This window comes from Poecilia reticulata, chromosome 1, assembly GCF_904066995.2.
Source record: "Poecilia reticulata chromosome 1, P_reticulata-male-v2, whole genome shotgun sequence".
Taxonomy (NCBI): domain Eukaryota; kingdom Metazoa; phylum Chordata; class Actinopteri; order Cyprinodontiformes; family Poeciliidae; genus Poecilia; species Poecilia reticulata.
The window spans coordinates 29,856,925-29,883,489 of record NC_088830.1 but is presented as its reverse complement, the minus strand read 5'-3'; the positions used below and the strand labels follow the sequence as shown (position 1 = coordinate 29,883,489).

Below are 26,565 nucleotides of genomic sequence, written 5' to 3'. Positions count from 1 at the left end.
TTGGTTTTGGATGCTGTGAGCTGGATGGATTTTTACTCTTATTTTTTTACTCAGTTGTTATGATGTGTAACTGTGGCAACACAGTGTTTCTTTTTACAATTTTTTTTTTTTTTTTTTTACAACCGGGAGCAGCTAGTTAGCATCTCAAAAGCTCAAATAATACCTGAACTACGACCCCAGAATCCCAGAGGAGTCTAAAAGGACGTTTTGAGGATGCAGAGAGAGAAGGAGGAAGTTCAAAGAGGAGGATGTTCTTACATCGATCGTGTCCCAAACTCCTACGTCTCTCTGCCTGGCATTCTAACCAGACTACCAGACAGATTTAAAGTGAAGCGGCAAAAGCAAATGAGACGGATTAGTTGTGTTTGCTAATAACCAGCAGTGTCATCCAGGACATTTTACTGTGAAATATTATCTTTTTTCCTGTCATTCAGTCAGTGGCTTCCTGCCCACACCATCACCGTCTGCAAAACCCCTTTTACATACTTTGATGACACGAGTAACAACAACATTTTATTTCCCTTTGGGATAAATATTATTTTCAAATTGAACTAAATGAAACTAAATTTCTTTAGCAGAAAGGATATTGGTTGTTATGCTGAGAAACACCTGCATGATTCGCCTCTGGGAAGTCAGTTTTAAATCACTGCGGACCAAATCATTACCAATTAGGAAATTAAGCTGCTCAAAAATTTACACCTTCAAGCACAACTAAAATTTGTAGCTATCCCCAAGGAAAAGCTAAATGTTTCTACCTGAGTCATGTGCTGGTTAAGGCCTTACAGAAGACAAGTAAAACTCTTCAAAAAGCAAATATGTATTAAAAACACCAAACCCCCCAAAAAATAGTTGTACTAGGTCACATAGCAATACTTTGTTCTGCAAACACTGAAAAACCTACCATGATGTGTAGTAAGATGTACAGAATAGGCAAGTTGGCTTTTTTTTAAAAAGGTGATTTTCTTCTCAGTTTAATTACTATTTAAATGGAAACAGATTAAAAAACTGATTGTTTTATGTGATTTTGAGTGATTTTTTTTAGCCAGATTGTTTAAAGATCAAGGTTAGAGACCTAATGGAAAACAAACGATTTTAATCAATACCAAAAAAAAAAGGTTAGTAATTATCCAGACAGAATGCAGAAGTCAAGGGCATCTTCATAAAATATATTTTAACAAACATGAGTTGGACTGAAAAAAATCCACAACAAATTAAAACTTCTGGAGGACAAAACTATTGTTTTTAGAGATCAATGCAGCTTCATGTTGCATTATTATTCCACTCAGGAGAAAGAACAGTTCAAACAAACTGTTAAAAGCCAGCAATTAATGCAACATTCATGGTGACGATGACTGGATGTAAACCTTTGACCTTCAGACTGCATGTGCAGCTGAAGCAACCAGAACAAGGCTGCAGTTTAATGCATGTGAGAGATAAGATCAGCTGTGTTTAGCAGTGAATGTGTGATGATCAAAGCTCTGTTGAGTCCAGTAAAGTGCCTGAACACCTGACCCACCTGCTCTTAGTCTGATTAGTAAAAAGCACAAATTCAAGCACACGAACAAACCAAATGAATAAAGAGAATACTTTAAATGCAGACCCTCTGTGTTCGTGAGGAGATGAGGAGCTTAACTGGTTTGAACAGGCCACTGCTTTTGTACCAAATCCAAATAGGGTCATAAGACACCGCAGGCTCAGTGAAACCTTAGCCAAGGTCACAGAGAAATAACAGCCCTTGTCTCTTTTCTCTTTATCCCACTTTTCCTCTTTGTGTTTTGCTCGTTCACCTTATGTAGCATACAAATGTACTTTTACAAGCCCGCCCAAAGGCGCACACAGCAGCCCTGACTCTGTAGTGCTTCCTCAGCTGACGGGTTTTGACACCTCCTCTGTAAACAACGTCCAGCTATCACATTTGAACAAGGGCTTCCTACAATGCCTGCAGTGGAACCAAGCCAAACTCCTCTCCAGTATGGACACTTTGTCATGCGGGCTTTGGACCATCGCAGGATGATTATGTTCCTCATCTTAATCCCTCATATTTCACAGTTTTATGATGACTAAATTTGAAAGCACAAGTAGGGCTGGAACGATTCGGCAAATTATTAGAGTGTATTAAAATTTCTTGTTAAATTTGACTAAATTAGCTCCCTGTGCTCCAGCCGGATGTTTTTTGGGTTGCACAACACTCTCACTTCCACCAATGAGCTGTTGATGAATGCTACGTGCTATTAGTAGCTAGAAAGAGGCTAAAAGTTCGTGTGGAATGTAAAATTTTGTGTCATTGGGCATGATAATTTGTTTAAATTTTTCTTGTTTTCAGTTTTTGTCTGTTCGAAATAAATAAACTAAATTAAATTAAAATTAAAAATAATAAACTGGTACCAGTAAGAAAAACTGGTACCAGTTTTTCTTCATAAGTAAGAAAAACTTATGAAAAACTTATGAAGAAGTTTTTCTTACTTCTTCATAAGTAAGAAAAACTGGTATCAGTTTTTCTTACTTATGAAGAAAAATAATGGCATGAAAAAAACAGCAGATTATAAATATCTATTTTGTAACAAAGCTCTTTCATACTTCAAACTTTAGGCTGAAATTGTGTGACATAAAAGACTGTGTTTGCTAAATCCTCATTTTAAGTTTGTTTTTTTTTATTTTAAAAATTAATGTGAAATGTTTAACCTTTTTGTTGTTTTTGCACTTTAAAATACTTTTTTAGAATCAAAGCCTGGGACTAAAATGGTTGTTTTAATGTTATTGTATTTTAATCAATAAAATGTGTTCTTGTTAAAAAAGGAACTGAACAGTTTACTTAACAGCATTTTCTCTTTCATGTAATCTTTTACTAGCTTAAGTAGCTACTGCAGATTATTCGATTTATCAGAATAATCAATAGACACTCAATTACTAAAATAATCTTTTCTAATGTGAAGTATAATGAACCGTCTGTGAAGCACCTCCAATCCCCCGTTTTCATTCTGCATCCACTCCTCTTTTATCTCCACTCGCTCTTTCAGAACTCCAGTCGGGGTTTTAAGGAAGTGCAGAAAAATAGCAGGTCTTGGAGCCTTGCCTGGCGCTTGACTGGCCTTTATTAAGTGCAGCGGGGCTTTCTGGAAAACCTCCAGAGAACCAGTGAGGAGAGGAGAGGGAGGCCACAGCAACAGAAGGAGCCGTTCTGCCATCCCGCTGCACTCCTAGTCTTTTCTTTCTTCCTCCCCGTTCATGTGCACCTGTTCTCATTTACTAACACTAACTCATCTTCTGAACCCGTGTTATTTTTCATGTTTATATATTTTAGCTCCTTACTTTCTTTCTCCTAATTAATCTCTCCCAAAACTTAGGACTTGTGGTGCTAAGTAAAAGCCGCATGCTACTAGGGCTGTAGTGATACAATAATCTCACGATACAAAACGCGATATTCTGCTCACGATGCGATATACATTGCGATATTCAGCAAATAATACAATTCAATACACTTTTGAGCTTTTCTGAAAGATTTTAGAGGGACAGAGTGATTTTGGTGACATTTTGTGGGTTATCGAGTTGGACTGAATAAATTTAACTGAGAACGGATTAAAAGCACCAACTACACAATACCTGGCTCTGGTTGGACACAGACTTAAAGTCGACAACAGGACAAAATGAATCAAAGAAAACATGATTCTTTTAATTGAAACGGTACAAACTGTAGCTTGTATGCATTTGTAAAGTAAATAAAGTGCACCAAGTACCTGCTCTGAATAGTTTGATACCTTTTTAACCTTGACACTTAACATCTGAAGGAATCACTCTACGCCTGATGACCTAATCACTCTCCCGGCGAAGCAAGCAGTGAGTGAGCAAGGTGACAGTTGGATGTTACGATACTTGTGGATGAATATCGATTTTTTTTCTAGGAAAGAAAATATCGATATATATATCGCAAAATTGATATTATTACACAGCCCTACATGCTACCATCACCAGCTATAAAAGGATAAAACAATGTTACATTCAAATATGGCAACTAAAACTAAAAAAAATATTCAAACATGAGATTTTGGGAAGAAAATTAAAATACAACAAATATAACTGGATGGAGTGAAAATGCTCTTAAGGTATTTAAGATTCTGAAATGAAATTGGAGTCATGACAACAGAAAAATAATGCATTTAGCCCCAATAATAGTCAAAGCAAGTAAAGGTAAAATACTCCACATAATAACGGACACTCATCCCAGGATCAATGATGTTGATTAAGTTGTTCAATAAAGTGATGAAAATGCTCTTAAAATAAATACAACAAAAACTGAAGAGATTGTTTCAGGAACACTATCGGATTCTCATAAAGTTCCCATTACCATTTATAATGAAAAAAATCAATCAGATACTGTTGTCATGGAAAAAACACACTGAACTTGTCTGTGAAAAGACAAAACAACGGCTATGTTAAGCAAATCATTCCTTTGTTTTATACCTCAGCGATAATGAATGTTTTTTCCATTCTGTAATACCATAGAAAACCATGAAAGTCTGAAAAACTGCTTCTCCAAATGAAAATTTGTTCTACATTATAGGGTGATACAGTTTAAAAGCTGTATGAATCGTTGTACTATAATAATATTGTAAGATTAGACAAAAACCATGAATGCAGACTAATGCCGACAGGTCAAAGAAACAGTTTAATTAAGTGAGAATGTCATGATCTGCTCATCTTACAATGTGTATTTTTCATGCTGTTGGTGTGTAAATTCCATCTTTATTCATAAATCTGCACTGATCACCAATCTTTAAAAAGTTTGACCTGCTGACTCCAACTTTGTAGCACAGATTTGCTCCAAACAGGTGGAATAACGGCATATTTCCCCCCGTTGCACATCAGCCTACATTCATTCAAAGGGACAAAAACCCACACAGTATTTAGGCTACTATGAGAAGAACAATACAAAAACTCATGTTTAGCCTTCAGTGTTTCTGTCTTAAATGTACTGAGGAGGAAAGTGAAATACCTGGACTAATTGTCACCCTAAAACCCGTACCTGACATTAACACATTGTGGCTTCTGCAGGTGAGATCTAACAGCACAAGCACAACGTTTGCCTAATTTACATCTTGAAGTCACAAACTAGGAGCAGTGTTAGTGAGAGGGAAGGAATTTGCGCCAAAACTTCTCTTAGCTTCAGGCTAAAGCAGGCGCAGATAATGAAGGACAAAATTCAACACAGCTCCTAAAAAGTTCCAAAAAAGAATATAGAAAACTACTGGAAATGATTCGATTTTCAGTCTGTGATAAAAAGTACAAATGTGCAGTCTGGCACATTAAAGACTTGAGCAGCAGTAAGCATCGTCACTTGAAAACTTCCAGCCTCTTGTGTTAGGTTGATTTTAACAAAGTGCTCTTGTGTTAATAGTTAATGACCTGCAGCAGAATATCAACAGATCTGCTCACCTTTTTGCACTCAAACATTGTTTCACTGTTGATTTAAAATGAGATGGGTGAGGGTGCTTATACACCAGCGCAGTGTTGGAGGGTTGTTCTTTGAAATACTCCCCTCTGCATTATCTTCTGGTTTGTGATCTGACACAATTGCAGAAATTGTTGTAGCTTACATGAGAAGTGAAACTGTTTTCTGTTCACTACCGACAACGTTTTCTGCATAACTTTGCAAAAAGGGTGACGTCTTTCATCACAAATTAAAGCAACTGCAGCAAAGAATTCATAATGTAAGCTGTTGTAAAAGTATCAGTATGTAATATTTATTTAATAAAAGTTATCACTTTGCAACCAAATTACTTATATTTATGTATTTGATTGAGATTTTGTGACAACAAAATTATCCACTTCGATTGTACTGCATACATTTGAAGTGTAAAAACAATGGTTTTATAATTAAAATCTTAAAAGTGTGGCGTGCATTTGTATTCAGACCCATTCACTCTTGTAGCCCTAAATGAACTCCACTGCAACCAGTTGCCCCTATAAGTGCTCTAATTACCACATACACTACAAAAGCAATAAAAAATAAAAAAAACTCAGGTCTTGACAAAATTTCAGCTTGCAGCACAAAATGCTTCAACAAAGTACAAACTCAGCAAAGCTGAATACAAATGCACTTCACACATTTTTATTTGTGGAAACTATTGGAAAACCACGTCTCATTTTGCTTTCACCTCCCAGTCTGTCACATAAAAATCCAATTTTACATCTTGAACTTTGTGCTTTTAACATGGCAGAAATACGTCGAAAAAGCACAGTAACTAAAACTCTCACTCTTTTTTATTTATCTATTACAATTAAAATGACAACAACAGTCACTAAAGAAGAAGCTTTATCTGTTCAACTATGGCTTCAGAGTTTGTGGGTGTATTTTGGCAGGAAGTGGCATCAGGATGAGACTTCCTGTTGCAATGATGTTGGTTAAAATCAAACAAGAGCAGAAAACCTTTCCGTCACAGAGTGGCAAAAAGTCGCCCTTTCCTTTGCAAATAGCTAACGCTTCTCTGCAACATCAGCTCTGTTTTCACAGTTTGGATCTTTGTTAACGGATTACTACGAATGAGATTAAAGTGTGACCTCACAGACTTTATAAAAGCCTGACAGTGGGTGCAAGAGGAGCTGCTCCTGCCAAAACTGTCTCAGGTGTGTGCTGGAGCAGAACACCAAACACCTTATCAGTACACTTCCTATGTGAACAGCAGCCTTTTGGTAAAAGCAAGGTGGGAGGTTTTTTTTTAACACAGACATCCAAATTATAACTGCTCTAATTTTATTCATACAGTTGAGAATTTTTTTTATAGAGAATTATGCATAAATTACATACAGAGACATTTTTAGGCATGATTCTGCTAAAACAAATTTAACTTGTTTCATAGCTAACACTGTGATTTTTCTTTTTTTCTATTTTGGTAAAGTGGGATGCACTTGAAGCATACGCCATAAAGAAGTGGATGCCACTTTTTTTTCCTGAAAGCATAATTTCTTCCACCAATCAAAAAGCTGCAGATGATCCTCGTGTTAGCCCATATGTACATCATATTGCTAAAAACATTCACTAACCAGTGCAAATGATTGACCTCAGGCGTTCCAGTCTCTTCCATTGTGACAGGTGTGTGACATCCAGCGTAGGGCTGCGGCTAACTATTATTTTAGCAATTAATTATTCTACAGATTTTTCATTCAACTGCTTTATTACACATTACAAATACTTTAAAAGCGGCAAATAAATAATTAATTTTTAAAATAAGAAAATAAACATTTTATTGTCCAAAAAGCCAAAACAGGATTTCTTTAGTGAATTTGAACTGGGTGAAGCTAAAACTATGTCACTTGAGGAGTTTTGTTCAGCCATTCTGGAAACAGCCACATCCAGACAGTGGAGCTTGGATCATCACTCCTCTAAAACCCTTCTCCACTTCTTCACACCGCTGCGTCTCACGCTTTGCATTGAACTTGGCGATGTACGGTTCGGATGCAGCTGCTCCCTGTGCACTCTTCCTGAGCTTATCTGACGGCCATAAGAAGTTTTGAGGTCTTTAGCGATTGACTCTGCAGAAAGTTGGTGACCTCTGCCTACTCTCCCCCTCGGCATCTACTGACCTTTCTCTGTGATTTAATGTAGCCTTCCACTATCCTCTGAGAGACTGTTGTTGCCATTTCCTTCGGCTGCGTAATAAAATCATTTGCAGTTGACTCTGAAATATTTAGTCACGAGGAAATTTCACAGCTGGACTTATTGCATCCTGCCATATGAAATTCACTGAGCTGCTTTGACTCAGTATTTCAGACATGTTTGTTGAAACATCTCTACTTCAAAGGTGCTGGAATGATTATCGGATAAATCGGAACAATTATTGAAATAATCATCACCTTCCTAAGATTATAGCCTAAGACATTTTTTTTTTGCCAAAAGTGTTTTAACTTTTTGACTAAATCATCTTTTGGCAAAAAACAGGTTGTGATTTATTTTGCCAAATTCCCTTTTGACCATTATTTTAGAAAGCTGACATAATGTGTTAATCGATTAATCATTAACTGTAAATATACAGGCTTAAAAAAGGTCCATTTGATGAAAAATCACACACTATGCAAAATATATATTTACAAGTATATACATTTTGCACTTAAGATAACAAGTCTTGACTTGCTATTGGCAGCTGTCAGGTGTAAATGTTGGTGCACACGGTATCATGGGTTGGAGCTGCTTTTCAGGATAGGGTAACTTAGTCGTGGTTCAATATAAATGTATTCACCTATTCACAGATTTTTCTGTGGAATATTACTCCAAATTATTTGTGGAAAATTTGCCTATTCGCAGATTTTTCATAGAGCATGTCTAAAATATTCAAAAGAAAGGTAAAGTAACTTGACACAATCCGACTTGACTCGCTATTGGCAGCAGTCAATCCAGCATCAACATTACTGTACAAAGAGAGAATAAATGGAGCGCGGCGTGAGGCTGGCTGCCTACCTGTGCTGAGAAGTAGAAGCACCTTCATTGAGAGAAACTCGTCGTAGGTTAGCTGCAGCCGAACAAACTCCTGGCTGACTTGCCTCATGCCCAGACACAAGTCATACATGGCCGACTGCCGCATGCGCTCCCTGTGGAGGGAAACAGAGAAAGGACACATTTACAAAAACTGTTTATTTGAACTTGGCTGCTGTGAGTTATCACTCATCCATTTATTTTCTCCTAATTTCATGAATTATTTCTGTCTGTCTTTCCAGTTGCATTTAGAACAAACTAGTTGAGTCCAGGAAAAGTGAATTTCCACGAAGTTTAGAGGAGAATCCTGCTTTTCTGGGCTGAGAGTTGAATACCAAATCCCCCCAGATTGCAGAGATCTGCGTAGAGTATCGCAGCACAGATGCACTTCTTTTTCCAAAGCTGTGGCTACAAGAAGACCTAACTATTCCTGGTCACCATGGAAACACTATTAAAGAGGACACATGTGATTGCTGACAGTAATTACACACATAAACTTACTTTGCTACATTCATGTTTAGTAAATTATGTATTAAAAATCCTTCATACAGCGCACCAAGTGTGCATGGTTGTTATACAAACATTTCCCTCCTCTTTTCTTCACAGACATTTTATCAGTGAAGTAATCTTGCCAACACAGAGTCTGCAAAAACAGGAAAGAAACAGCGGAGGGGATGAAGCACGAGCCAATGAGAAACGTGCTGTACAGATGCCAAGGATTTTCTGGAGCTGCTATAAATCGCCACCACATCAGGGAAATAGTGGTTAGAGTCAAGCCGTGTGCCGGGACTTTAAAAAAAACAACAACAAAAAAAGCTGGGAGTTTTATCCACAACAATTATAAATGTTTTCAGTCAAGGAAGGAGAGATGATTCTTAAAACAACTGCATTAAATGATGTCGATAGACCAAAGAGCATCTGATTGAAAACAAGTGTTGACATGAAGGCATCAAGTGCTTTGCAGAATTGAATGTAACACAAAGCCAATAAAGTGTGACAGAAAGGAGCTGCTTCCCTGCTGAGTGGGAAACTTTGTGGTGAAGTTTGTGAAAGTCTCACACGTTTCCCTCCCTCCTCCTCTCTCTCTCTCTTCCTGAAATCAATTTTGCTGAATCACTGCCCAAAAACGAGCTGCTGGTTTTCAGAAGAACCAAAAAAAAAAACAACAATCATAACTTCTTTCTCTGAGTCCGTCCTCCTCTGTCTTCCTCTCTCTGCTACTAAAGTAAAAATATGTATTATAGAACACAAACCTGAGGACAAATACAACTTTAGTTGAAAATAATTTTACAGTAAATCAGTCACTATACAATTAGCGACAGTAACATCCGTCGTAATAAAAACAGATAAATGTTTGTGTAGATATATGAAGGTGTGTGTAGTGTCCAAGCCCCTGAGGGGGTGTGCAGTGTATGTGTTTGACTGACAGCTCAGCAGCAAAATAATGTAAATAATATTCCAGTTTAGCAGTTTTTTCAAGCATTACAGAAATATGTTTACATTTTCATCCACTGAGGTGTTAGAAATGCAGATTTTTCTGAGACATGTTTGCCAGCTATATATCTGGCTCAACAACACAAAGTGAGTCATTTGGGAATTTTTTATTTTATTTTCATGTCTCTCAATTCTTGGTAGAAAAATGCTAAAAATCTAAATTTTTTTCCCTAAATTTTGCACCCAAATAAAGTTTCTTTTAAACAGTCCAAAGTTTTGAACAGCTGATGCCAAACGACCTTGTTGAGCTGATCAATCAGATCCGATGGGGAATCTATCAAACTTTCTTTATTTCTTTGCAGCTTGATGTTTTTATTTTCATTGCTGAAAGGATTGAGGAAATACAGATAAGAACATTATATGCTGATTATGGGTCATAAAAGCAAAAAAATGTTTAAATGATTGTTTTTAGCAAAAGTAATATTTGTTGTAGTTGTAGTTTTAAAGAAAAAAAAGAGAATAAAATTGGTTACAAGGTATTTGTTTCCCTTTAATGATCCTACTCAGGATATTGTCAAATCAAGGAACTAAAATTGCAACTAATGACTGCATACTGTTGCAGTTTTATGGTTACTGTTTAGTGTATTATTCTAAATTTAGTTTTTTTTTTTACACATTTACCTTTGCATGGATCTGCATTCTATTATATTCTTCTAATAAATATAAAGGAAATCACAAGTTTATTGACTAAAAACTAGAGAATAATAATAAAACTGCATTCATTTTAATGACGTAAATGAGGTCAGCACTGTAAAAAGCCTATAACATAATAAAACCATGTTGGATTTTTTTAATTGCTCATCAGTGCAATTATACTGAAATTAGAAACTTTATGCTGAAAACCAAACCAGTGGCCAGACAGACCTGATTCTTAGTTTTATCCAGAGATTTGCTCTTTCTTTTAAACACGTATATCAGCCAGTTAAAAGTAAAAAGAATATTGTGCAATGGAAATTAGAGACAAAAACAAATAATGCAGTCTTCCTTTGAGTTTAATGTGAAAGAATGATCTGATTTTTTAGTACTTATGCTCCATCGAATATAGATTTCAGTCTAACATTTAAATGGATGGCCTGTTAAAGGAATTGCCTTATAGCCCAGAACCAATGTGAATTAAAGTTTGTAAAGACAAGTGGACGTTGTTCTCCTACCAGCAGACTAAGTGGGTTTAGCCAAATTACAGACTCACTTTGGCCCAATGTTTGACTAACTCTATGAGTGACCTGAAAAACTCTGCTGCACATTAATCAGCATCAACGTCACTGAATTCAAAAAAGCAGTGAAATCCAGGTTGGTTAAACTGAAACCATGTGACTCTCAGCATCCCGTCTGCATGTCCTCTGCACTCTGCAGACGAATATTAAGCTGCCAATGAGACTGACTCACTGTAAGAGAATAGGTGGTTCTGAACGCATCTATAGGTAAAAGTTCAGTTACACAAACACATTCAATGAAGATGAATGAGGAAAGAATCTGACTCATTTCACACAAATAAGTGAAATGAGTCAGTTTAAATAATAGAAATAGCTTCATTTCACATATTTTTATTACCAAAAATTAACTGTAACTAGAAAATGTTATGTCTTTAATTTGCTAAAGTATTAAACTATCTTGAAACCACAATATGTAGATATATGTTTTACCTTTTTTGGTAATTTAATTGTTTTGTAGTTCTTTTTTTACGCTATGACTGCAAATTGTGCTCTGCATGTTTAAAAATGCATTTCTACACAATCACAGCTTTTTATTTCCCCAGCTGGGATACTTTCCTGCCTTCCCACTCACTCAAGAAATAATTTAATCTATTAAACAATTCCATAAAGTATTGAATGAATTTTCTTAGCAGTTAAACCGAAACTGCTACAATTTGTTTTTTCAAGAATATTAGATTTGATCTAATTCTTCTTTTGTTTTATTTGAATTCTGGACTCTCGTACTGCAGTGACCAGTTACACTTCTGTAGTAGAAGGAGGATCTTTTCAGATCCAATAGACATAGAATAAGATAAAATTTTAAGCAACACCGGTAATAAAAAAAGTGAAAATGTTGTTGCATTTCAATCAGAAACTCTAAAAATCTTCAGAAAGCCTGGAGAAACAGTGCTTGGAAGCTCTTTAGCATGAAAGTTTGTTAAGTTATCTGACAGAATGCAGCAAAACTCCTAATGAACTACGGTTGACTTGGCAAATAACTGGGAATCAAGTGAACAGAGACGCTCCAGTGTGGAAAACGACTGCTGTAAAAATTCACACAGTGATAGAAACAAAGACATGCAGTTTGTGGGCTTGTTTTACAGCAATGTTTGCTCTGCCACTTCTTTTTTCGTTTATCTGGGACAAACTGACCCATTGACATTGACTTACACAAGCTATTAGCTGGAGCTTTTAAACATGACCCAGACTGAGCCTCCTCTTCAGCCTGCAGAGGTTACTATTCTGCACTTTGATCCATTCCATAACATTTAAATGATCACCAGATTAAAGGCTCACTAACAGCAGCTTTTAAGCTTCCTCTTAACACAATGAACACATATTAAGGAGCCTATTGTTCAGACGCTTTGATCATCTTCACCTGTAAAGATTTAACCATCAAAACAGAGCAAATGTCTCTCCATTTTTTATTTTTCTGTAATTCTGTGATTCTTCTTTTGCTTTCAGTGCATTACAATAATCACTGACTCATGTTGATCTGAACATTTATCATGAAATAATTTCATCCATGGTTCTGGAGAGAACCTCAGACTTTCACCACTGATAAAGTTAAGACTTATATATTAAAGAAATAACAAAAAGGTGTAAAAAAATAATCTAATACAAGTAAAAGGGATATAATGTACCTCCAACTGGTAACTTTTATGCTATTTAAACTTCAGATTATCTTAATTTGTTGGACTAAAGTTGCTCTCAGGTAATCAGGATTGGGAAGTGTGGCCTAATTAATGTATTTGAACTGGATTTTTAAAATTAAATCTCACTCTTTGGAGAATATATATTGATTAATTATAATAAAGCAGAAATAAATCCATGACCATCTTTCTTTACCAGCATCTAATAACAAGTTAGCTGAGCTAAAAAGTTGCTTGCAAGTTAGTTTTGTCTTATTTCAAATGTTCTAAGATATTTGCACTAGATATTTGCACTAGAAAGTAAACAAAAATACTTTCTAGTGCCTAATTTAGTCAGAAATCACACAGGACATCAATCAGTAATCAGGCCTGGGTGTGGCTAGAAAAATGGAGCCCATTAATAAATAAAACAATAATTTAAAATGTGCTTCTTTTCATCAGTTTATTTTAGTCTTGTTTTAAAATTAGTTTGAGGAGCTATAACAGAAGAAATCATTAAAGGGCAAATACTTTTTTTACAGCTCTGCATTTTATGTGAATGTTTAAAATATATAATCTCAGAAAAGATAAATCTGTTGAAAAAAACATTAAGTGTTTTCCTAATTTATTGTATAGTAATAAATTGATTTAGAGTAGAGCAGGATAAGGATAGGAACGTCTGGCTCGTCTCGAAGGTCACCAGCATACAAGGTCAAATGGGTCTCAGTGCTGCCAACTCTAATGCCCTTAATGTCTAATACCTCTTAATTGAGTTTGCTGAGGACTCTAATGCTCAGTGGACAGTGGATTGCCTTGGCGAATTGCACATCCTACAGGGAATAAATTGGAGTTATTCCAACATGAGACCATCAAAGGCTCCGGATCTGCAAACTGTCTTTTTAAGAGATAAAACTAAATTCCAGCGGAAATCATTAGCAACTCCCCATGTAATTGTTGAGATTTATTATTCTAAAACAAACAACAACAACGAAATAAAAGTGCGGTCCTACTCGTTGAAGATGAGATCCGGGGCAAAGTAGAGCATCTGACCATTGGTGTGTTTGTAGGAGCGCCAACTGAGGCAGAAGGAGGACAGACACATCCATGAGTACTGGATCAGGGTGATTTGGTCCTCAATGGGCAGGCCCCGGAAACCTGGCACACAAACACCATAATACACACATCATAGGGCAACATCTCGTTTAAAGGAAGCAGAGATCACTTAAAACTGAGATAAATACGTTTGGAAAACCTAATTTAATACACAGAGTTTGTATGTGTGTGTTTATGGAAGTCACTGCATTACACACTTTGCTAAAGTGTGCATATTTGTACCAGCGTTTGCTTTGACAAGATACCCAGTGACAAGTATTCACCCATTCTTTTTTTTATGCAAATCCCACAAGGCCTCTGGTTATTGGCGCTTTGTGTATGAAGCTCCAAAAATAGTCAAAGAGGAAAGTTGCCAAACTCTCAATCAAACTCTGGCAAGAATCTCCTTCTCATGCAGAAACGTAGGCCAAGTGAGGACGCACAAGTCACTTATAGAGGCTGAGGGAATATTTCCATCTAAATACGTGACAATCTGCATTTATTTGAGGGGATTTGTGAAAAATGTTTGTCCAATGGCTTGAAGGCATTTAAAATTATTACTTTTAAATTGATCTTGAAGTGTAGAAAGTCTAACAGTTTTTAAAAAGCAGCTGGGTTTTTAGTAATGCGGCTCTAAAAACCTGAACAGATCAAATATAGGAGAGACACACATTGTTGGCAATGGCACAACTGGTTCATGCTCCTCTGTGTGTGTGTGTGTGTGTGTGTGTGTGTGTGTGTGTGTGTGTGTGTGTGTGTGTGTGTGTGTGTGTGTGTGTGTGTGTGTGTGTGTGTGTGTGTGTGTGTGTGTGTTTGTGTGTGTGCGTGCGTGCTCTGTCTGAACCGAGGGCAGACTGTGGCATATCTGAAAGTCGAAGGTACTCATTTTGACCCTTCTGTCTGGCTTCTATTTATACTTCCGGATATAGCAAGCAGACACCATTGGAGGTATCAAATATTTGCAATACAGCAAATTAAACATGCTCGAAGACCTACCTGTGATGCACCTTTCCATACGTATGCCACTGACTGGGATTTTAGAGGAACTTGTTTATCTCTTTCCAAACATTTTTCTCATTCTAGGTTGCGGTTTTATCCATAAAATTGAATAAGATCTTCCACACAGACAATGGTCATGTAAATGAGTTCTGTTTGGAAAGCCTAATCCTGATTCTATTTAACGGGTGAAATAGGATTCATTTATAATCTTGTTGAGCCTTTGAAGAATATTTTCCTGACCTAATATTCAAAATTGAAATTGTGGGCTCTGACAAAACTAGCAGTGCTGCATCTTTAATGGATAACGAGAAAAGATCTGGGAATTTTGTCTTTTTATACGGAGAGATGCAAAAGTTTTCAACTCTTCTGCATTTTATCACATTATCACCACAAACCCAAAAGTAATTTAGAGAGACTTTAAATTATAGACCAATATGAAGTGGTGCATAATTATGACTTGGAAGGAAAATAATACATGGTTTCCAAAAGACAGTTCCTCTTAAACTGATACCCGTAAACAAAATTCAGTGCAAGCCTTCACCTTTATAAGTCACCAAATTTTGAGCAGACTTTTGAAATGTCACAAAAAGGAAAAAGAAAAGAAATTGCAAATTAAGTGTGTGTCCCTCTACTGGCTTGGAGTGAATCAACCAGGTGTAGTTTCTTCAGATGTTTATGTTTCGGATGGCTGTAATGAACAGGAAGTCACAGAAATGGAGAAAGGTTTTCAGGGATGTTTAGCTACCGGACAAGTTGTAATTGTAATGCTGTGTGGAGATGTATAGTAAGAAATTACATTTTAATGATTCTAACAGCAGAAACATGAAATCAGTCACATGAGGTAAATGTTTGAAATTATTCAACAACCTTCCCCCTTTCGCGCATCAACTCGTTTTCGAAAAAGCCAAAACAAACCATAAAATGAGCATTAAAACATTTTGCAAAATTGATGTCGTTTTTTTTCTTATGCTTTTCTAATGCGATACTTCAAATACACTGAAAGAAACGCTGAAGGAAAAACAGCTTTTGAAAGAAAGTCAGGAATTCCTGTTTCCAGTCTGGCACAAGGAATGTAGGTGACAGTGTCAATACGTAAAAGAAGAAGAAGAAGAGGGTCTGGTCAGATGAGTCCAGCACTGATTTGCACTCTGAATGAGCTTGAGCTGTTTTGCAAAGAGAAATGGGCAAAACATTTCAGTCTCAATTTTCAGAGCTGGTAAAGATGCAGCCTGAAATACTTGGAGCTGCATCAGAAACAAACGTTGTTTCCACAAAGCATTGTCTCAGGAGGGATCAACATAATGCATGTCAAACTACGTAAGACTTTTCTTTGTAGAAGAACTTAAATACAATGAATTATTTTCCTTCCACTTTACAGTTATGTGATAGTTTGCCTATATCTGCCTCTGTATCACATTCCAATAAAATATATTGAACTTCGGGATTGCCAGATGAACAACTGAGAAGGTAAGGCACTGTACTGAATTTTCATAATCAAACACTTTTTATCTCTGATATGATTTCTTTATTTGATGGATTCATAAAAAAAAGTGTTTTCATGCTTTAATGTTAGTAATAACTTTGAGAAAGAATATGTTTTTTACATATTTGCTGAACTCATGACAATATGATATGAGAAAAACAATGTGGGGAAAATGTTTATCTTATTCATCTCCTCCCTGAGCTGCTGTTGTTATCTGAAGAAATGCACTGCTGCTCCCAACCAAAAACAACCAATCAGAGCCAGGAGGAGGGTCTTAGCGCTGTTAATCAACTTCATGTACTTACTGCTCAATTAAAAGCAGAATCAACCTACTGTTACTGGAAAACCATTTACCATTTATCAATGACTATCTTTAACATTTATGACATTCTGTGCATAGCAGGAAGCAAACGGGGGAGGGAAAGGAGGATGAGCAGCGCCACACAAATGGTGACTGACAGCACTATGTCCCTCCTCCTGGCTCTTATTGGCTGTTTCTAGTTAGTACTGAAAGGCAGATAATTCACATATTATCTGTCTTATAGCAAGTTGTCATGAATTGGTGACAGTTTCAACAAATATATAAAACATATTTTAATTTTTAAGTAACATACTGCAGCTTTAATGGCACATTTTAATCAATATCGATAACATTTTTACCCTCAAGGGGAAATATTTTTAGAATACATTTATTAAATGCATTTGAATCGTCCTATAATCCAAAATCTGCCTACATTTGTTAAAAAAAATCAAAATCAAATTAGGAGATTTTCTAAAAATATCTTTGAGCGCTTCTTAAGTCTTTTTTTCTAATCCCTGCACAAAAGCAGCATTTAGACCTCTGCTGGTCACTAACCTGGAAGTACTTTGGCCCACTTCACCATGCGTACCATCTGCTTTCCAGCCAGGCGGTTGAGACTGGACAGCAGGTGGTCAGTTGTGTCTGGCTGTGTGTTGTCATAGCCAGAGTACACCTCTTCGGGCTCGATCAGCTCCAGCACGCTGCAGATGGAGGGCGGCAGAAAAGGTGTGACCACCCCAGGCCCGTGGGGCACCAGGGCATTGGCAGCGCTGGCACTCAGCTCCTTCTCTGAGGACAGGTAGCCGCCTCCAACGCCACCTGTGGCAATCTGGGCATCTTTGGAGCTCTGCAGGTCCTCGTTAACTCCCTTCAGTTTTAACTTTTTAGACTTCCGTGCTGTGGGGAACAAAACAACCGTATTAATGGAGAATTTATGGCTACATTTCTTAAAGCTGCAGTGTGTAACTTTTATAAAATATATATTTTTTAACGTATTTGTTTTGTGACAGTTTGCAATGAGATAAACTGTGAACAGACCGATCTCCAGAAATGCACAGCTCCTAATCAAAAACAACAAATCAGAGGCAGTAGTAATGTCTTTGCGCTGTCAATCATCCTTGTGTACTCGCTGTTCTAATTCTAACTGTGTTAATGATGGAGAAACAACTTACCGTAACAGGAAAACAGTTTATCAGTCTTCATCAGATAACTAGCTTAACATTCATTACAGGATCTGCTGCACACCAGGATAATTGACAGCGCTAAGACCCGCCTCCTAGCTCTGATTGGTTGTTTCTAGGTAGCACTGGGAGAAACTAGTGGAGCTTGACTTTTTTTCACAGATTATTTGTGTCATACAGTACCTTACTGTCATGACATGGTGATAGTTTCAACAAATATTTAAAAATATATATATTTTAGAACGGTTGCATATTGCAGCTTTAATCTGGAATTATGAGATCACAGCTATTTAAAAAGCAAAGACAAAAAAAAAAACATCCAAATATCAAAAAATAACATGGTTTTTTTTTGTTTGTTTGTTTTTTGTGGAACTTTTTAACTTTGCTCCTCACATAAAGTACATATTCCAAGAAAGGATTCCCTATTTCTTAAAATAATTCAGTTTTGCTTGAATTTTATGGACAGCCTGGTCATATTTGAGAATATTTTATTGGAAAATTTATTCATAAAATGCAACATTATTGAGCTGATCCTCAACTTTCCATCCACACTTGTTTTCAAGCTCTCATTAACAAGAACATTAGCTTGTTAAGATTATCAATAAAAAAAGCTTATTTTAAATTCCCTGAAGTCAAATTAATTATCTATTTTAATGTCAGCTCATGATTAAAGTGCATAATTTTTATATATATTTTGAACTCCATAATTGAATTTATTAAGTTTAAGCTCTGTTATCATGTATCAATAAAAATACATCCACCAATTAAATCAGAGAAGAAGCTGTGCAATTCTGGCACTCACACATTTTACAATACAGGAATGTATAATAAATGAAAAAGTATTTTAGTCTTTAACAGTGATGGTAATTTGACAGCCTCACTGATTACGCTGCATGTCTGAGACAGAGTGAGTTTATTTCACCAAATAACTGTGAGGAAGGTCATAACTGGAGAAGGATTTCCAATAACCTTGAATGTTCAGACCTGGTTAAGATCTCAAAATAAAAAACGAACAAGCAAAAAAACATACCAGACATTTAGGAGATGTTTTATATCCGCCATATGTTGTCAAGTCTGGGTTAGATGTTTTTTTTACAATAAAAAATAATAATAAAAAAAACAATTTGAGCACAATACTATTTCTCATTCAACGTTTTAACTACTGCAGTAATCACAATATGTATGATTACAAAAACTTTGTTGAGATTTCTAGTTTGCTTATCTCTTTATTTGCAACTTGAAACCTATTAAATGGACTAAAAAGCTGCTAAAATGATGGAATATGGACTCATTCATCATCCGCTTTGAGCTTTTATGACTCATTCGTTTTCATCAGCTCCTGTTTTATCATCTTCTATCACCTCAGTTGGAAACTGACCTCTGTGTGTTGTGTTTATTTAACTCAGAAGTCATTTGTAGTTATTCAGACATTATCCTGAATCATGAGAGTTAAATTCTGAAATATTTTCTTATCCTGAACGTTCAAGCAGTGACTGGTGGTATTCAGGTGAACTCTAGAGATATACAGCCATTTCATAGTTTGATTGTTACATAATTAACAATATAGTGTTACTACTGAGCCTGTCGCATGTTTAACATTACAAAAGCTTTTTTATGACTGACAGGTGGTGTATTGAAACCGATCATGTTGTTGGTATTGGTTTTCTGCTTCAGAACCCTCTTTAACACTCGTCTTTCTTTGTGTACAATAACTAATAACTTTAAGATGGTTTAGGTTTTCTAGAGTCATTATTAATAAATCTACTTTAGAAATATTCCTCTAAAAAATGCCTATTTTCATTTTATTAACTCTTTACTGGTTGATTATCACCAGCGTTTTTTTCTTCCGTTTATCTCCCAGTAAATCTCTCCAGTTTTTCCATGATTCCATGATCTCAGAAATTCACACAAAATCAACAAATTTCCAAATGTTTCCACGCCAGTGTATGCTGATATGACTTCATTGCTAACTTTCCGCAAAATTGTAAAAAAGAAAAAAATTAAGAGACTGCAGGTGGCACTATTTCTTACTTTTACTAAACCGCTCCGTTAACTTGACTTGATATTAAGTTGTAGATTGATATGGTAACAGAAATCCAGATATTCTTTAAAGAATAAAAATGGTTTTTTGCTTTTTTTGCTCATTGTTTTTCTTCTTCTCTCCTCTATTATTTCAACTTTATTATCTCAAACTTTGTTTTTGTAATATGACTTTATTCTTGTAATATTATGACTTTGTTCTCATACGACTTTATTCTAATAATTTTCTTTCTATGGCCCTAACACACCATGAGGACTCTTCTTAAGCAGCAGTGTAATTTTTACTAAAACACAACACAGAGCCTTCATCAGAACATGAAATACAGAAGACATGATTTAAACTCATGAACATCTAATGACTCAGCATCTCTCGGCCTCCTGTGACTACAGCCAGACCTACTTTTCCATATCTATCACTCCCTATAAACAGACTCACGCTTCCTCAGGTGTTGACATGTGACAGAGCAAATCTGGAATTTGAAGCAGCTCACCTCCCAGGTTCATCCCAGCCTGAAGACACTTCCGTACGCGACAGGCTGGGCAGTTTTTCCTTCGGATCTTATCAATGATGCAGTCATTTCTGCCAGCGCACAGGTAGTTGTGCTGACCTGAAAGAACAAACAGACCTTATGAATTTGTGGCCTCACATGACGCATCATGAAAAAAAAAGTGCTATTTGACAATCATGGAGAAAAATCACCTGGAATTAAAAAAAAGAAGTAAATTATCTGAAAATTCATAAACATCCTGGTGAAAATGAAATGACTTAGTTATTTTTCTCTTGCTACCAACCATATATGACTGCTAGTGCGTTATACAGTAAATAGCATGAGGGATTTGGTGGAAGCAGGGCACTGGCTGCAGCTTGGCTATTTCTGACAGTGATGCTAACATGGCGAGAATCCCTCCTGCCTCCTGCCTAGCCCTTAGCTAAACCCAATGATCTCCCATTTCAGAGTGCTTCCTTCCGCTCCACTAGCTCTTCACTGTACAGCTCCCCTCCTCCTCCTCCTCTTCCTCCTTTTTTCACTCGTCTTCTCCTCTATAACTGCGTCTCAATCCCTTTTTTCCCACACGTCCGCCAGCCTCTGAGCACCGTACACCCACACACAGGCATGCTCCTGCCTATGCACAAACACAGTCATTCACTCAAAAATGCACACATGCATGAAGGCACACACACATGTATAGATATTTTTTTATATTTGAAATAAAACACACATTCAAAAAACAACACAGCGCTCAGACTGAAAGATACGCAGAGGCATTGTGACCTCAGTGACCCCCAATGCAATGTTTACTTCCCCCAGGCTTTTAGTTGACATTGTGTTAATATAATGTTGTATAAATGTGTCCATGTTCATAAGTACCTTCCTGTATGCTTATTTCATAACTCACGAGATTTTTGCACTGACTGAATGTCACGTATGAGCATGTTTGTTTGTTTACTTGCAGTTATCTGCAAAGACGACATTCTGTGACTTATCCTTACAATATACATCATGGGATTTATGTTTTTCATGTACAGGACGGAGCAGAAGTTGTTTTCTGAGCTAGCAGGAGCAGTGCGCAGTGTGTCTGTCTGGCTGCTGCCAAAAGCCAAGGAACCGAGCTGCAGGAGGAGAGGCAGCAGCTGTAGCCCCACCACTATTTCTGGCTAAATCACATGACCGTTACATAAGCCCATTTTTCTTGCTCTAAAAAACAGTAAACTGCGACACAGGAAACACAACGGAGCCATATCCTTCCCCACCTCTCCCCCATCCCCCCTCCTGCGCACATAGAAACACATGCACTTGGAAAGGCCAGGATGGGAATTCTGAAAAACTCCAAAGCTTTCCATGTCAAGTGAATTTGCTCACTCCTGCGAGTCTTGTCAATTACTGTCAGAGTGAAACACACTTGAAGAGCCCAAGTCAAACTGTGCCGCTTTGGATGGATGTGCGTTCGGCAGTGGGTGTATCTGAGAGGGAGAGAATTTGTTTATTTATTCACTGTTTGCATGCACTCACGCCGCCTGTTTACCTCTGAATATATGCATTTTCCTATCAATCCTGAAAGTGGCAGGCTTACAGGCAGGAGTTACTTTTTCAGTCTTACTCTAGGAAAATGAAGAAAATTGATTTTCAGGATTACAACATCAGATTTTATATTCGCAATTTAATGTACACATTATTCTTCTAAATATTATCTCTATTTCTAGAGATAATATTAATATCTGTATTGGTCCTGATATTGAGAACACATTCTGAATGTACCCAATCCACATTCAGTCTGATTCTATGCTTTATTACTTATTTGATGTTTTTAGAATTCCCAGCTGCACTTTCTGAACCATTTGAAAAAAAGTTTTGTTTCCATTCATTTTTACATGTTTCACTAAGACAGTCCACTTATTGTTTTTGTCAGTTTCTTGATTATTCATTGTATTTTGGCTGTTATCCTCCTTATTGCAAGTTAAAGTTGTTTTTACATGTTTGACCAATTTTGTAAAGCTATTGGTGTATTAAAGGCTGCTGAACTTGTCCAGAGTTACAAAATCAATTTGTAATTAAATGCATTTATGTCTGTGTTTTAAAAAAGAACCATTTTAGGTCATTTCAGTTGTTTCTCTGTACCAGATTGGGATCGGCCGCAGATGTCTGAATCGGTAACCCCATGGTTATTCCACTAAATATCTATTTCTGAAGTCTGCCTGAGTTAAAACATTAGTATTGTTGTTTCTAAATGAATATGAAGTTTTTTCTTTGCATTAGTTGAGGTTTGAAAGCTCTGCACCTTTGTCATTATTTTAGACCATTTCTCATTTTCTGCAAATAAATACTTTGTTTTTGCTTGGAATTTTGGAAACATGTCAGTAGTTCACAGAATAAAAGAAGAATGTTAATTTTACTTAAACATATTCCTAAAATCAGAGAAACTGATCATGTTAAGAGGTATCTTAATGTTTTCCAGAGCCGTGTGTGTGTATATATATATATATATATATAAAAAAAAAAAATCCCTTCTCACCCTCCGCGGGTGGTCTGTTTCATCCTCTGAGCTCGGGTCCTCTACCAGAGGCCTGGGAGCTTGAGGGTTCTGCGCAGTATCTTGGCTGTGCCTAGAATTGCACATTTCTGGACTGAGATGTCTGATGTTGTTCCTGGGATCTGTTGTAGCCACTGCTCCAGTTTGGGGGTGACTGCCCCGAGGGCCCCGATGACCACAGGCACCACTGTGGTCTTCACCTTCCAGGTCTTTTCCAGTTCCTCCCTGAGGCCCTGGTATTTCTCCAATTTCTCATGCTCCTTTTTCCTGATGTTGTAGTCACTTGGTATTGCTACATCCACCACAACAGCTTTCCTCTGTTCTTTATCCACCACCACAATGTCCGGTTGGTTCGCCATTACCATCTTGTCTGTCTGGATCTGGAAGTCCCACAGGATCTTAGCTCGGTCATTCTCCACCACTTTTGGGGGTGTTCCCCACTTTGATCTCGGGGCTTCCAGTCCATATTCTGCACAGATGTTCCTGTACACTATGCCCGCCACTTGGTTATGTCGTTCCATGTACGCTTTCCCTGCCAGCATCTTGCACCCTGCTATTATGTGCTGGACTGTCTCAGGGGCCTCCTTGCACAACCTACACCTTGGGTCTTATCTGGTGTGGTAGATCTGAGCCTCTATTGCTCTGGTGTTTAGGGCCTGTTCCTGGGCGGCCAGGATGAGAGCCTCTGTGCTGTCCTTGAGTCCAGCTTTCTCCAGCCATTGGTAGGTTTTCCTGACATCAGCCACTTCAGTTATTTGTCGGTGGTACATCCCATGTAGGGGCTATATATATATATATATATATATATATATATATATATATATATATATATATATATATATATATATATATATATATATATATATATATATAAAAACCTTAAACTGCTGCTGCACCAGATTGTCGTTAGGCAACCAAAGATAGAGTGAGTTAGTTGATACCACCAACCTAGCTTAGCTGGTCAAGAGAGGATGAGCAGCTAAAGCCTTTCCTCTGCCTACATCCCCCAGAAAGCCACATGGTTCTGGATCAGAATTCAGTGAAATTATTGATTATGTGTATGTCTATCGCAATATATATTGTTATTGATTTATTGTCCAGTCCTAGGCTCAAAACTCTGAATAAACAACAACCAGCACTGACTCTTCTCCGGGATGCGTTTCATCTTCATAGTTTTTTATTCTGTACACAAACTCCTGCAGAAATTTCAAACACAAACATTTAATTAAATATGCTGACGACACAACCCTGGTCCAAAGAGGAGCATGGACCAGTCCTGGAGTTCTTCATCACTTTGTGCAAAAAAATTCTAACTATTTCAGAACATGACAAAAACAAAACAAACGACTATAGACTTCAAGAAGCTTCAGTCATTTTCCCACAAGCACCTGGGCGAGGTTCTGGACTGTCACTTCAACTAAGACTCATGGATTGACTTTATCAGAACAAAAGGCTTAGCAGAGACTAAACTGTCTAAATAATCTGGGCTCTTCAGACTCAATCATTTGAATGAGGCTCAGAAGAAATCATTGAAAAGTATAGTGACCACAGCCAGCAAACTGTTAGGAACCACTTTGCCAAGCACGACAAAATATACGTGGACAAAGTTTTGGGGAAGGCATAAATCCTCATACAGGCAATAAACACCATGTGAGATCCTCATTTGAGCTGCTTCCTTCAGGGCAAAGGTGCTGCCTTCCTCTATTCTTCAAAAACAATTAACATTTTTATTTCATACCCCAAGAGATAAAGTCATTACACAGTAAAAAGGTACCATAATGTCATTGTAAGGGTTTATGTATGTGTATTTTTTCATTTAAATATTTTTTATAATCAATGTTAGGAAATTGTTAACTTAAAACAAGCTCCTATGTCTTGCTGAAAAGTTACTTGTAGGTTAACTAGAGTAAAAACTAGACAAAAATACTTGGTAAGACTTTGTGTTTTTGAAGTACAGCCAATCATGGAGCTCTTCTTCAATGTATGATGTAAGAAAGCTACATCAGATAAGGTAATCCAAATCTCCGTCAAATAACTGAAAAGAAAACAAAGCACCATAATGCATATAATCAAAAATAAAATGATTTTTTTCTAGAAACAGAGAAGGCCCTCGTTTTTGAAGATAAAATAGCTTTAATCTGCCAGCTTTTGAGCATATTACCAAACCTTTTAAGAAATCAAGGCAGGAGTCCACTCACATCTACTTTTAACTAATGATCTCACAATCTGGCAGAAGCCTAATGAGTAATCCATGTTGTCTGTCAGCTGCAGCATACATCAGTTATGAGAACACTCATCTAAAAAGGAAACACAATACGGTGTCCCACAGAGAGAGTCCACTTTAACAACAATAATCTGCGCTGTGGTTTCACATTGTTCGGATAAAATGCAACAGATTTACCAAGAAATGTTGAGCCTCAACCTGAAACATGCAAATGCAGCAACAGCCACACACAACTGATCAAAGAGATACGTGGAACTGAATGACAACGACGCTAATGTAAGTCTAAAACGGATTTGGCAGTGGGCACAAATATGACTGTAGCTATGAGCTGGCTCTACTGACATGAGGTGGCTTAAGATATATTTTAGGCATGTGTCACCGTGTTTGTGGAAGAGGATTCAAGGAAAGAAGACATGTTGGAGATGGAAATGTCCTGAAAATTGCTGCCATGTCGATATACTGCTACTGTATTTAATTGGACATAAACAACCACAAAGTAAGGACAGTGTTTTCATGAATAGCAATATCATAGTAGCAGCATAACATAAACAATCTTTACTCCAATTTGTTTACTAGTTTATTCTCCTCTACGATATATAAAGGCTAAGGTTTTTCCATTTTGCTTTACCTGCACTACATGAAATGCATCCAGTCATCATTTCAGCCTCAGTGTGACAGGTGAGAATGTGAAATACAGAAACATCCAATGGCTCTCATATACCCTTTACAAAAAGATTTAATTTCCCAAATATGTACCTTTAATTTGAAGAAAGAAATTACAAGTGTCTCTGTTTTATTCTCCTGTCTTCCATCTTCTTCTAATGGTTTTAAAATACATCCTAATATGTATCTTTAGAGCGCAACATAACATGTTGTTTTTCTGCATTCGAACTGCGTCTTTAAAGTAGATAAAAAATTGCAGCTTGAGTTTCAATAAAAATATCCGGTTGGTGCAGCTGATTTGGTTCCAGAGTGAAGGTGTAACCCACACTGATGTCAAAGAACAAAGGGATCACCGGGGAGCAGGAAGAGATCCAGGTCAGATTATATCCACCAGAGAGACGTGTGGGTCGGTCCAGGTCAGAGGAACTGACGGCACGGAGGAAGCAGAGTTATGTTGTATCACTGCTTCTGAATCAAACATGGCAGACGTAAAGTATTTGTGATTGCCAGCTTCAAATCTTTTCAATTTAACTCTTTCTTTTTGACGAAAAAATACTTCTTTCATTGACAGATTATTTCAAGACATTTTCCAATGTTATATGGGAATTAATGCTTTTTTGACAACATTAAGGTGTAATATACTTAAATCCAGATCCTATATCTTACTGAATAATTACTTGTAAGTTAATTTTGTTTTATTTCAAGTGTACAGAGATATTTGCACAAGAAACTGACCAAAAATACTAAAGAAAGAAATAGATTTTGTTTTT

General features: G+C 36.9%; 1 protein-coding gene across 1 annotated transcript in view; it reads right to left on the bottom strand.

The window, feature by feature from the left end:
• The window catches only part of nr3c2 (nuclear receptor subfamily 3, group C, member 2), a 102,465-nt gene that overhangs the window by 12,427 nt on the left and 63,473 nt on the right, over nt 1–26,565 (bottom strand). Inside the window, exons 4-7 of the mRNA XM_008420339.3 lie at nt 20,370–20,486; nt 17,213–17,554; nt 13,793–13,937; nt 8,450–8,580 (exon numbers count right to left, since the gene is read on the bottom strand). Coding sequence (XP_008418561.1) covers nt 8,450–8,580; nt 13,793–13,937; nt 17,213–17,554; nt 20,370–20,486 — 735 coding nt within the window. The remainder of the gene's footprint in view (nt 1–8,449; nt 8,581–13,792; nt 13,938–17,212; nt 17,555–20,369; nt 20,487–26,565) is intronic.